Raw genomic sequence first — 14,004 nt, forward strand, 5'->3', positions numbered from 1 at the left:
TCCGCATTATATAAATTTTACCTGCGCTTAGACTATAGGTAGTGTTTATTTATTAATGTGTTATAAAATTATTAATTCACACCTTTAGGCTAGGTTATAGCTAGTGATAACAGATAAAACCTTTAACTGATTCGATACTTGGTCGCTAAACTATGGGCCTCATAAGACTCTAAAGTTACTAAGAGATGGAGCGACCTATGCTTGGAGTATCTCTGCGTGATCGAATAAGGAGATTCGCATACAAACAGTGCCACCGACATAGCTCATGGAGTCCCAATGCTATGGTTGCAATGGGTGAGGTATTATTTTTTCTATAGCTGACAGATGTCGCGGTCCCAAAGTACTGGAGTGGCGACCCCGCACTGGAAAGTGCAGTGCTGGTCGATCCCCACCCACTATTAATGGTTTACCAACCAACGGTAACCTGTTACAATTTACCTATTTATGTAGCATTTACGCACTTGGGTACTAAAACGTTGGTTGTCTTATGTAGTATGAATGTTGCACGCCATTAACGATCAATTATTTTCAGGTTTCTGCAGCATCCACGACTATAACTGATCGTGTATTGGTCGCTGCAGAAACGTGAGAATAATTGACCGTCAATGGCTGACTTTACGTGAGGCCCCGGCATTGCTAATTAATAGCACATTTCAGGTAAAATTAAATTAAAATTGATTTGAAATGTTATTAAAACTAAGATTTGAGTAGGCATATCTAGAATTCAATTAAATGTTTTAAAAATAAATTTAGATGTCAAGAACAATAATGTCATGAGGAAAAAAATTAAATTTAATATAATGTTTTAATGTTAATAATGAATTCCAGGAATAATAGAAAGTCGGGTCTACGAGTATGAAGTCTAGCCTAGGAAGGGTTTAAGGTCATAGATACACTTATCAAATAGCCATTTTTTCAAAGTATATGCCGTAGTGGTAGGTAATATTGGTCCAGAAACTCAATTGTCTAAATACAAAGAGTATAATATATAAATTTTCCTAGAGATAGTATAAGAAATGAGTATTTCAGTCGCCGGGCACTTAGCTTCGTGGTAACTCTTCCCTAGACACCGATATAATGTGTTAACAATATAAACTATGTGGCATGAAGTATCCTACGACTGAGGACATTTCTATTATTACCTACCCTGAAGAACATGTCATCATTAACAACCAATATTCGCTCACTGTTGAGCACGAGTCTCCTCTCAGAATAAGAGGGAATAGGTTCCGCACAGAAACGTAACGCTGATATTCGGTCAAGGAATTTTACTGCCCATATTTTTTTCATTCCGAGGGTTTTATAAGAAAAATCGATTAGTAAACTCCAAAAAACAAACTCCGTGCTACTCTTCAAAACTTTTTAGAAATAAGAAATATCTCATAATTTTGTCATGACCCTGAACCAATCATTTTTTACTATCATTACCCAGAACACAGTACTTCCTGGTACATAGCTAAATAAGTCAACTACGAGAACATAGGCTCATGTTAAATCAGTCATTCTGGTACGTTTATAAAAAAAATACTTGCTCATATAGTTTGAAGGCTGAAAATTTCAACAATATTTATTTCACAATTTTATATGGAGTGGTTCTTAATATAGAGGTGTAATATTTTTGTTTATGAGACCGTGATGCTATTACGTTGGGTCGCTGGCCAAGTGTGCCAGTCGTTAGACGCATGCGTTCACAAGCCAATAGTTGAGCCTACCAACAGTGGCTTCATACGAAACTTTGGCTACGGAAATGTAATCTCATTTTATATTTTAACAAGTAATTATTCATTATACTAATAATACGAGGAAACCTGCATACAATAGGGTAGGGGTAAGGTGGGGTAGGGTAGGGGTAGAGTAGGGATAGGGAAGAAGTGCACTTATGTCAAAGCGAAGCTTGACCGGGTCCGCTAGTTGTTAATAAAATAAAAAAAACATAATAAGTAAACTTTGCAGCTTCATTCGCTGTATTTTTTTAAAATAAATTGCATGTATTTGTAACAATTGCGACAATTAAACCAGTTGCGTGTACAGAGAGCCAATGGCGCAAAATAAAATTGTTTGTTTTTCACCAATTGTCCATTCACTTCGTGGGATATCGATGAGGTATCTACCTATAGCATATACCAAATACGAAAATACGAAATGGATGTTGTCAAAGCTACATTGTGATTTTTGATCCGTCTGTGCGTGAGTATAATCCAAATTCAGTAATATATATTGTACGGATTACGTTATTTAATATTTGGTAAATATGTTTTTTACGCAAAATAAATAATAGAATAAGAGCCCAGAGCGATCTGATCTTGTTTTCACATAAATGAAACCTTACATTTTCAGACGTTTTCGCGGTGACACCCGGGCAACTGGGCAGGGCATAATTTTTGTGTTTAGGAGATGTTTTGTCACTACAATTTGTCTGACTGATGAAATATAACTTAGTTATAGTTACCTTAATTTTAAAATATGTGTATAAATACTTTAAAACTAAATTACTTCAAAATCAGACATGTAAAAATAAGTAAAAATCAGCTACTTATTTTTAGTGGAACTTTGAAGCGTCTGACAAAAGTTCTGGCTCATGGAAAGTGTCTGACACTAATGATACAACTCTAGAACAACGTTCTACACAACATAATAAATCAGACATACAAATTTAAGTATGTAACACTTATATTTAGTTACCTTTCTTACCTAGTATCTGCCCAGGTGTCACAAGCAGGTATCTCAAAGCATATTAGACGCTTCTGAGAATGTAAGGTTTCATCTATGTGAAAATAACTTATGTCAGAGCGCTCTGGGCTCTTGGACCATAAGCTTAAGATATTTACGTTAGTGGCAGGTAGATATATTTTGATACTTTTCATGCATATATCTTTTTTGTAAGACGTTTATTTTAGATTTTTTTTTTTATTAAAGTCTGGTATTGCGAATGAGAGCCCAGTGGATATGACCTCTGCCCCCGATTCCGGAGGGTGTGGGTTCGAATCCGGTCCGGGGCATGCACCTCCAACTTTTCAGTTGTGTGTATTTTAAGAAATTATCACGTGTCTCAAACGGTGAAGGAAAACATCGTGAGGAAACCTGCATACCAGAGAGTTTCCTTAATTCTCTGCGTGTGTGAAGTCTGCCAATCCGCATTGGGCCAGCGTGGTGGACTATTTGGCCTAACCCCTCTCATTTTGAGAGGAGACTCGAGCTCAGCAGTGAGCCGAATATGGGTTGATAATGATGAATGATGATGATTTCTTGACAAACTTTAGACACAAAGGAGAATTTTAAGAAAAGGCAACTAGTCTACAGATTTTTTTTTATTCCTTTGTTTTAACTTTCATTCTTATATCTTTTTTTGTAAGCCATTCACTTTATTTTTTTTTTATTATTAAAGTTTGGTATTGTGAATTAATGTCATACATTGTAATTTACTTGTTAGGCCAAGCTTAATATTATTATTTGCTTGAAAATTAAATTTGCTTTTTCATATTCTCCCTTTTTGTGGTAGGTAAGTATAGGTAATTGATATAGTCCAAATTATATAGATACCAACAAACTCCGAGTACATACCTACTGGTATATATTGACTGTGACTGAATAAGTTTGCTATCACGTATCCACGACGTATTCAATCTGAATAGGTGTTCCGTTCAAATATATTGCGGTGGCAGTCATAGTCGAGTGGTCAAAGCTACAGGCTCGAATGTCGTGGTTCGGTTTGAATTCTATTCGGAAGGTTCGGATCGAGATTAACGCCTCGATGCGCGGGTGTAAACGGTAGACTGCATTGTACTCAGAATTGAGTGAAAAATACGCTTTGGGTTCTATTTTAACCTCACAAGAAAGAAGATCGGAATGCAATTATTTGTGTCTATTCACCATTTTATTATCTTTTATACGTATATTTTCACATAAAACTTTAGTTATAGGCTATAGCTACGTCAATGTTTCTGTTTGTTTATAACGTGATGAACGGATTTTCATGCGGTTGTCACCAGTATTCATCATTATCAACCTATATTCGGCTCACTGCTGAGCTCGAGTCTCCTCTCAGAATGAGAGGGGTTAGGCCAATAGTCAACCACGCTGGCCCAATGCGGATTGACAGACTTCACACACGCAGAGATTTAAGAAAATTCTCTGGTAAGCAGGTTTCCTCACGATGTTTTCCTTCAGCGTATGTGACACGTGAAACTAGTAACTAATTTAGCTAGTCACTGGCCTTTTTAGGGTTCCGTAATCTACAAGGAACCCTAATAGTATCGCCATCTGTCCGTCCGTCCGTCTGTCCGCAGTTTAGCGAGATACAATTACTACTAGAAAGCTGTAATTTAGCTTAATAATCAACATTAATAATGTGAAAATATCGGTAAATAAATTCTAATATGTAAAGTGGGAATGAATTTTTTTCACTATCTAAGATAGGTCTTTAAAAGATATTAGGGGTCTTCTACCAATATTTTTCGATTTAGGGATCCGTTTGTAAAGTTTTAAGCTATAAGATAAGAGCGGAAAAAACTCAACATATCGCTTGGCAGAGTGTCGTTCCTGGCTGAGCGGTAGTTACTAGAACACCAATTATTATTTGCTGCTCATTTAGCAACCCTTAAGAGTCACGTGTACAGACAAGAGGGTAAGAACCTAACTCAAGTCAAGTGTACTGACGCAAGCAAGCGCAGCATAAATGCCATCTACTCTGCTTCTGCCTTCGGGCCCCATCAGGCGACGCTTCTGCGCTCGCCCAAACCCCTCGGTGACGCCGCTAAGGTCCCATAAGGAGCCTACGGCACTTACACAATCAGAAAAAAAAGCTTAAATGCTTGATGTTCTTTGCAAGAAAAGCTGTGACCCCCAAACTACCAATATGGTAAATTTGGATGCATAGTGCATACTGAATACAGTTTTGATTCACAGATAAAGCTGCCTCACCCGCAGGCATTATAATGTCCAACAATAAGGTCCGCGTCTAGATAAATTACCATAACAAAACAACTGCAAATATCACAACGACCATCGCCAATACCGAGCCAGATTTATAGTGCACCATAAAGTCCATAAACTTGATTTCGTTCACACTTAGCAAAACAATACGGACGCGGTGCGTCCGACAACAGGCATTATGCCTTTCGGTTTATGTGCATCGATATTTACGACTTTTTATTCACTGCCAACTCCTGGAAAGCCGTTTACACTAGTGAACGCTTGCGTCTTCGTCTGCGAGTTGATTGTTCCGTGATAGACATCCACTGCTGAACATAGGCCTCTTGCATGGACCTCCGAGTTTCTTGATCTTTGAAAGAGGGGTAACATCTAGCGAGTCAGGTCCTTTTGTAATTGGTCAGAGAGCAAATACAATAAGGAAACTCGCTTGTAGGTAGCTAGACTTTCGCAGACGAAGTCGCGGTCGTCAGATATGTTTGATATAGTAAATAATAATATCTATACCTGAATTTAAATAAAACATTTATACCTATTAGTTGGACTAACCGCACCACTCATGATAATACTCTATAACAGTCAATAATAACGTAATGAATTGGATGAATTTTGTTTGTAAGCTGAGTAGGAAAATTAATTCAATTTAGCCGTTCGCATATTCCGATACATCGTTACCATCGGCACGTGAGTGCAAATATCGTTATAGAATACCAAAGCCTGTTATTGATAGAATGGCATGCCTTTGTTTCATTTATAAAACAAACACCACAATATGCCATATTGCCTATTTAGAAATTGTTTGTTTATAAAACACTAGCAGACCCCGTCGAGATTCACTTTGACTTATGTGCGCTTCTTCCCTGACTCTACCTTTCTCTACTCCCAAATTACCCTTGGCCTTACCCCTACTCCACCTTTACCCTACCCCAACCCAACCCTACTCTACCCTACCCCTACCCGTTTCCTACCCTACCCCTATCCTACCCCTACTCTACCTCTACACTACCCCTACTCTACCCCTACCCTACCCCTACCCTAACCTACCCGTAACCTACCCCTAGCTTACCTCTACTCTACCCCGACCCTACCCCTACTCTACCTACCCCTACTCTACCTACCCCTACTCTTCTATGTAATGATAATAATTTAAAAAAGTTTTTATTAACTGACTAAAAAAACACAGGAGGTTCCCCAAATGGCAGTTTTAGATCGCTAACAAACTTTCAAACTAAAAATTAAACAAAAACTTCCTAAAATGAGTTCCTGTAGTTATTCGTAACAAACTAATCCTCTTTTTAATTTTGGAGTAGATTAGCTATGTCCTTCGGTTGCAGCTATGCTCCGCGTACTTCATATCCTCGTAAGTATATCGGGGTAAAAGTATGTGGTGAAATACTATAATTCATCTCAAATTTAATCCTGAAAACTTGAAAGAAAGAAATACTAACCGTATTAAAAAAACACGTTATTTGTGTATATCCCCCAGTACGCAAGGGGACGGGTTACCACGAAGATGAAACATGCGTATACTATTTTATATATATATATTGATTTGTGCTAATATAATGTAAGTAAACATAATAATATTATAACATTATCAATGATAATTATAACAACATTACGCTAAACTAATTCGTGTTATTATTAATAGGTGACGTGTGCTGATAATCGTTAATTATGATGATTAATTGGTTCAATCGTAACTAATGCCAGGTTATGGATCGCGGTCAGATAACTATCGGTATATAATTTATGACAGTGCAACAATCTATTGGACTAACGTCAATATCTAAGTGCAATAGTCTAAGATCCGTATTAGAAACGATCTTCACCCATCTGTTTATTGGATGATGTTTTAAATTAAATTCAGTAAGTTAAAAACCGTGCCGAGCCGCGATAGTCTAGCGACCACTGCCTCTAATTCCGGAGGTTGTGGGTTCGAATCCGTACCGGGGCATGCACCTCCAACTTGACAGTTGTGTGCATATTAAGAAATTAAATATCCTTCAGAGATGTGTCTCAAACGTTGAAGGAAAACATCGTTAGGAAACCTGCATACCACAACATTTTCTTAATTCTCTGCGTTTGTGGCCAATCCGCATTGGGCCAGCGTGGTGGATTATTGGCCTAACCCCTCTCACTATGAGAGGAGACTCGAGCTCAGTAGTGACCGATTATGGGTTGATGACGACGACTTTTCGAGAAAAAGATACACAAAATTAAAAGTAGGAGGTATCGTAATAATTTCTAGTTTGTTTATTGCATGCAATTTTAAGCATGTCATGTCAGAGGTGCCCGTTGGCCTTAATGTGTAAGAAGTTATACTAAACTATCAAATAAAATTAATTACATAAAGCATTCATCTGCGCAATTTAATAAAAGTATTTTGCATATGGCGCCAAAAACCTATAACAACTTGCCACAACAGCTGTCAAACAGAAGCATAAGCTAACCTACACTTAAAGAAAATCTTAAAAAGTTTCTAATAGAAAAATGTTATTACTCCATAGAAGAGTACTTTGCTGATGCTTCAAAAAAATAGTATTAATTATATTTCTTTTAAACTTAATGTCATTAAATTTTAATTTAATTAATTAAACAATAAACATTTGTATACCTATTAATGGTGAAAAATTGTTACCTAATACATAAGAACATCTTTGAATAACTAAATGTTTCTTGCAAATAAATGATTCTTATTCTGTTATTCTCTCTTATTCTCTTATGGCTTACAATAGTTTGGTCACGAGTTGATAGGTGAAAGTCGTTTCTAATTTGGATCCTAGAATATTATATTTATGTGTCTTTTTTATTTCGTCGTTGTCAACCTATGTTCGACTCACTGCTGAGCTCGAGTCTCCTCTCAGAATGTGAGGAGTTAGGCCAATAGTCCACCACGCTGGCCCAATGCCGATTGGGAGACTGCAAGAATTGAACCGAGAAAGTTCTCTGGTGTGCAGGTTTCCTCACGATGTTTTTCTTCACCGTTGGAGACACGTGATATTTAATTTCTTAAAATGCACACAACTGAAAAGTTGGAGGTGCACGCCCCGGACCGGATTCGAACCCAAACCCTCCGGGTTCGGAAGCAGAGGTTATATCCACTGGGCTATCACGGCTTTCACTGGGCTATCACAGCTCTAATGTTTTTTTATTTACCATAATATATTTACAATATGACAAATATTCCCTTTCTCTTTCAAATAGTTAGAAAAAGTGGTTTAGGTGTGAGAACGACAAAAGTCCAGCGGAGTTCGAACTCTTGATCTCTTGGCGTGGGACCCTCTATCGTTGAGCTATCGGTGCAGTTTTTATAAATATACAATTAGATTAGAAAAAAATAGTCTAATACGTAAACGTAAACATGTGAAAGCCACGACCAATCACGATGAGTTGCAGTTCAACAAATAAAACGAGACCGAAACTTTGAAACCAATGCTCTAAAAGTTATTCAACTCTACGGTGTATCGACAAATTGCTAGTCGAAAATCCGCTGTATCAATCCCAGTGCATTCGATGTCACGACAAACTTCAGTCGAAGTAACGTAAAGGTTGGCGTATGTATTTTTTTTAGTAAAACTTTTTCGATCTCTGCGCAGGAAATTATTTTGGACCGATTTCGTTAAAGAAAACACGACAATGGATTAGCACCGCTTTCAAACTGATCAGAAGATAGCACATACGATGTAATTTATCGCTTTTTAGTTTAATTTTTGTGTCGGAAGTCGGTTCAATTATTAAAATTTTTATTGTTCCGGTTTTAGTTTTACCATACCTAATGCGTGTAAACAAAAATGTACCTGTAATGTAGTAGGTACCTAGGTTCTACAATATTACCTTGAAATACTACTATAACCCACATACTCATTCACTCGTCCTGTATCCACACAAAAGTTGAATATCCAAAAAAAACGTGAAATGTAAATGAGAAGTTTCCTTAACTGTCCTCAGTCTTCATCACCAGACCCCTATGCAGTCACAACCCATCTAGGTAGAAAGTTCTCATCAATACAAATTTATCAAGTTCAAACGCAAGGTAGCTACTGTGAACCGTCGAGGAGTTCCATTAACTGTCCTTCGTGTTAATCACCAGACCCCTTATGTAGTCACAAGCCATCTAGATGGGAAGTTCTCATCAATAAATTTAATCAAAACCGAACAAAATTTAACTGTTTTAAATTTTTGACGAACTCCATCGTCTGTGTATCGGCTCCATTATAAGCTCGACTCCAAACCCTAATACAATTGTAGTAGTTTAAATAATAATTAAATAGTAGTTATGAAAAAATTAACAAACGCACTATCGAGAATTCTCAGAATGCTATAATCAAATCCTGACATAAAAAATATCCTGATACAAAAATGGGACTTCTGTGGAAGTAACCCCCTTCAAACGAAAATAGATTTTTCCAAATAGGTCAACAAATGACGGAAATATCGCTGGACATACAACCGAACGTAGACTTCCCTCTTCCTGCCCTCGTATGGAGTTTACTTATGTCTCCGAATATTGAACGCTATGGCGGTGGTTATCCTCACTTTGAAGGTCAATCTCCACATGACCAACCATTTAGGTAGTGTCCACAGACGCTGTATCTTATTGCTGGTGACGATGTGATGGAAGGATGACGCAAGGTGCGCACTATCGTCGACAACTTTACATGTTCTCGTCGCGCAGATAGTTGACGAGGGAGGGTATGTTGTCGGTGAGTACAGACACTACTAATCTACCTATAAACTACCTCCCTGCTGTACTTCGACATTGTAGTTGATACGCAAACAAAGTTTGGCTGATACGCAATATCAAAAAAATATACGGGCGACCTTCCATACAAATAACATTATTCTCCTTTATGGTAGGAAGTAAAAGAAAACTAGAATCAGAGTTTAAACGCACACAAAATTTTTGTTTTTGTAATAAAGATTCCGACTTATTGAGAATATCCTCATTTTTTGAAATTGGTTATAAAAGACACACATTTTGTTGTTTTATTAATGATGCGCCTTGTCAGTTGTTAAATGCAATCATTCATTACTGCGATTAATGTAATCACGTTTCAGTGAGGAGCGTTCTCGTGATTGAATTATGATTGTTAATTAAGCAACATGCCGTAGTGAGTAAAAGGTATTTTCATCAAAAATTATGAAGTATTACCTTTCACTTTCACCTTCGAAGAGTAAATATAATAATCATCATTAATGACCCATATTCGGCTCACTGTTGAGCACCAGTCTCCTCTTCGTATGAGAGGGGTTAGGCCACCACGCTGGTCCAATGCGGAGGCAGATTTCACACAAGAGAATTAAGAAAATTTACGGGTATTTCCCTTACGATGTTTTTTCTTCACCGTTTGAGGCACGTTATAGTTAGCCCTTGATCACAATCCCACCTAATGGTAAGTGATGATGCAATCAAAGATGGAAGCGGACTAACTTGATAGGAGGAGGATAAAAATCCACACACCTTTCGGTTTCTACACGACATCGTACCGGAACGCTCAATCGCTTGACGGTACTTTTTTGTCGGTAGGGTGGTAACTAGCCACAGCCGAAACCTCCCGCCAGCCAGACCTGGACCAATTAAGAAAAATCTCAATCGGTCCAGCCGGGGATCGAACCCAGGACCTCCGTCTTGTAAATCCACCGTGCCACAGAGGCCGCCAAAAACTTGCACCAAATAAAAGGTCGTTGACCTATACTCTGTTTTGTGTTTGGAAGTCTATGCAATAGAGCAGTAGACGTCCATAGGTTGTTAATGAATGATGAGGATGTCCTTCACTCTACAGGCATCATTTGAATGACATTAGATACCTTTAAACATAAAATATAAGATTACTAGTGGACCCGGTCAAGCTTCGCTTTGACTTATGTGCACTTCTTCCCTATCCCTACTCTACACTATTCTACCCCTACCATACCCTACCCCTTGACTCTTAAACGTTTGTATGGGAAATAGGAAAGGGTTGTTTTTATGGTTTTCCCGGCAATTATTCTAATTTTTCTCACCTTTTAAACCTTCCTTAAATAAATCCGTTTAGCCGTTCTCGAGTTTTAGCGAGACTAACGAACAGCAATTCATTTTTATATATATAGATTCCAGACAAACTAAAATTTAACGTGCTAAAATATTGCTATATAAAATATCGCACGATACTTTATTCTTCAGAAAATGGCGGCAACGGCACTAGGGTCTTGTTTTATAGGTCATCAAACTGAAATAAGCACTACATATCCCTGCGGTATTTTATGTTAGAAAATCGAGGGTGGCTTAGTGGCGACAGAGTGCATCAATCGATTACGATTAGAGCAGTACCTACTGCACTGGAGGGTTAACTGCATAGAGTTCGATGACCCATCTCGTCATCATCATCGTTAACTTATTTTAATGCCCCACTACATGGATGTGGAGCTTAGACCCACCATGCATCTCAAATGCGGTTTGGTGGGAAGAGTGTTTGAATAAAAACCACTATCAAATGTTAATGATTCTAATATTATTATCGGGACCGACGGCTTAGCCTGTTTTCCCAGGCTCGGTGGTCTTACACCACGATTTTCCCGATTCCATACTGGAAATTTAAAAAAAAGCTGGAAATGCAAAAAGAGAGACACTAGCTCAACGGTAAGAGCGGTCGGACTCATCACCGAGGGGTGGTGGTTCGATCCCCGCCCCGTTGGTCTGTTGTCGTCGTTGTAGTTTGAGGGGAATTGGGAATATTGGCCATATTTAAAAGATATCGCAGATATTTTACAAAATTTTCTCTTAGCGGAACTAGAATTCAAACCTTGGACATCGTGATCCGAAACCACATAAGCTAATCACTGCACAACTGAGGTAGGTTTCCTCAGCATAATAATTATCAACCGATTTTGTAAAGGGGCAGCGAAGAATGTTTACTTATAATAGGGATGATGACAGATTTTATAAAAATTAAGAGTATGAAGAACCAAAGTCATCGACATAGCTCAATGAGTCGCGAAGCTGAAGTGGCAATGGACGGGGCACAAAGTTCAAAGAGCGACGGACGTTGGCGTCTGGAATGGCAACCCCGCACTAGAATACGCAGTGTTGCTCGAACTCCACCAGGTGGACTGACGACATCAAGAGAGTCGCAGGGATTCGCTGGGTGCCGGAGGCTCAGGATCGTGATGTTTGGAAGTCAAAAGGCCTATGTCTTGCAGTGGACGTCCATCGGCTGCTATGATGACGAATATAATAAGAATAGCTAGCGAAGGGCGTGCTCTTCCTTCCTTCCTAAAATGAAGTATGTGTGGCTACCGCAGGCTCTCGGCCTATGAGGCAAAGTTTTTTTTTTATTTAATTTATGCTTGCACTTGACTACAATTAAGCCTGATGGGAAGTATTAATGCAGTCTAAGTTGGATGCGCGTTTACCTAGGAGATGCCTATTCACTCTGAAAGTGAACAAAAAAACTTGAAAGTTTCGTAGTCGTAGCGCGAAAGCCTTACCTACATTAATGTCGATAATTTTTGACGACTTCGAATACGCTTCAAATACTAAAACTGCTCCTGACAGGTACCTACGCGTTATGTAAATAGGTGACAAATTCAAAAAATACATTTTTAAAAAATATATGATGTCTCTACCATTGGATCAATAAAAAATATAAGTTATAAACTTTGATACGTATTTGGTCCCATTATACATTTTTTAATCAGTGTTAAAACCAACATCGCTTACATGTTTCGCGCAAATATTAAAATAGCAGAAAACCGTGGACACGTAGAAATTTTTCATTCAAAACCAATAAATGAAAAACATGAAAGCCGCTTAAAAAGTTTTTGCTTGAAAATGGACAGTGGAAAAATAAAAGAGCTTATAGCAAATATTTTGAAACGTATCATCAAAAGCCTGTTATCACACTTGGCTCCACGAGAGCCGACGAAAGGGACGAACGCGTCGCGTTAGAAAGAGAAAACCGTTATATACTAAACGGCTGCGAATGTGCGCGAAAGGGACGAAAGCAAAACACTTCAAGCGAATAAAAGTCGTAACGGACTCGCCATTTCACGTTTTATTAAAACAATCACAAGTATTATATATATAAAAAATAATAAAAGAAAATTGTTCACTTACCGACTGATATCTTCTCGACCGCGAACGATTGAGCCGACAACACCCCGACGTATGAAAACAATATACAACCGGCGGCCAAGATGTGGCGCTTTATCGATATTCTATTACGTATCGCCCCCGAGTCGATGCCGGCGTTATAGAACATGGTGACCGGCGAGTTCAATGCATCTACGTGATAATATACGAGAAAATCGTGAAGATAACGTGCGGATGCTGCGTTCAAACCTGTGACTTAGGGGCGACTGATGGAGCGGCGGCGGGAGGGCGCGGCCGCGGGTCGCATCCCTCTGCCTCTTTCCCACTCTCGGGAAACTGAAACTACGCCTCGTGTACTGCGAGGAAATCTTAACAAAATTTGGAAAACCCAAAAGTGCCTCATATCATTTTTCACACTAAAATTGATTAAGTGTTTGTAAATATGCTTATTTAATAAGTTTTTCTTGTAATTTTATGATATAGGTATCCTTCGGTAAGTTTTGTCACGTATATAAATAACCGTTTTTGTTGTTTGTGCAAGATAAATAATTTTGGAATCATCAATTCCTAAATATCCGATTGAAAAAGTATATTAGTAATTACTGAACCTTAACTTAACGCCGAAGGCTCAGAATCTTAAATCCGAAAGATTTAAGATTCGATTTCAGTCCGTCGTACAAGTAAATTATTTCTCCCACCAATGCATTTCAAATTGTCAAAAACATCTTGAAACAGCAGATTTTGGATATATGATTTATATTATAAATTATTTTTATTTTTAAATTTTTATTCATTGGTTAAAAATGCCAAAAATTTTCATTTCCTTTTTGGGCAAAGCTGAATAAACTAGATGGAAATATAGGTATAAAAAAGGAAATATAAAAATCATGTAGTGAATATACGTTATCTAATTTCATATAAAATATCACGACTTGTTTCTACACAGAATGTTTGAAGTTTTTAAAAATCATATTCAGTCAGAATAAAAATTCCAACATAAC

At 37.9% G+C, this 14,004-nt stretch overlaps 1 protein-coding gene across 1 annotated transcript in view; it reads right to left on the bottom strand.

The window, feature by feature from the left end:
• LOC112049389 (glutamate receptor 1-like) overlaps positions 1–13,253 on the bottom strand; it is a 116,253-nt gene extending 103,000 nt beyond the window's left edge. The window contains exon 1 of the mRNA XM_024087249.2: positions 13,028–13,253. Within this exon, the coding sequence (XP_023943017.1) occupies positions 13,028–13,172 (145 nt within the window). The 5' untranslated portion in view covers positions 13,173–13,253. The remainder of the gene's footprint in view (positions 1–13,027) is intronic.
• Positions 13,254–14,004: the final 751 nt, after the last annotated feature.

The sequence above is a fragment of the Bicyclus anynana genome, chromosome Z (assembly GCF_947172395.1).
Source record: "Bicyclus anynana chromosome Z, ilBicAnyn1.1, whole genome shotgun sequence".
NCBI classification, from domain to species: Eukaryota; Metazoa; Arthropoda; class Insecta; order Lepidoptera; family Nymphalidae; genus Bicyclus; species Bicyclus anynana.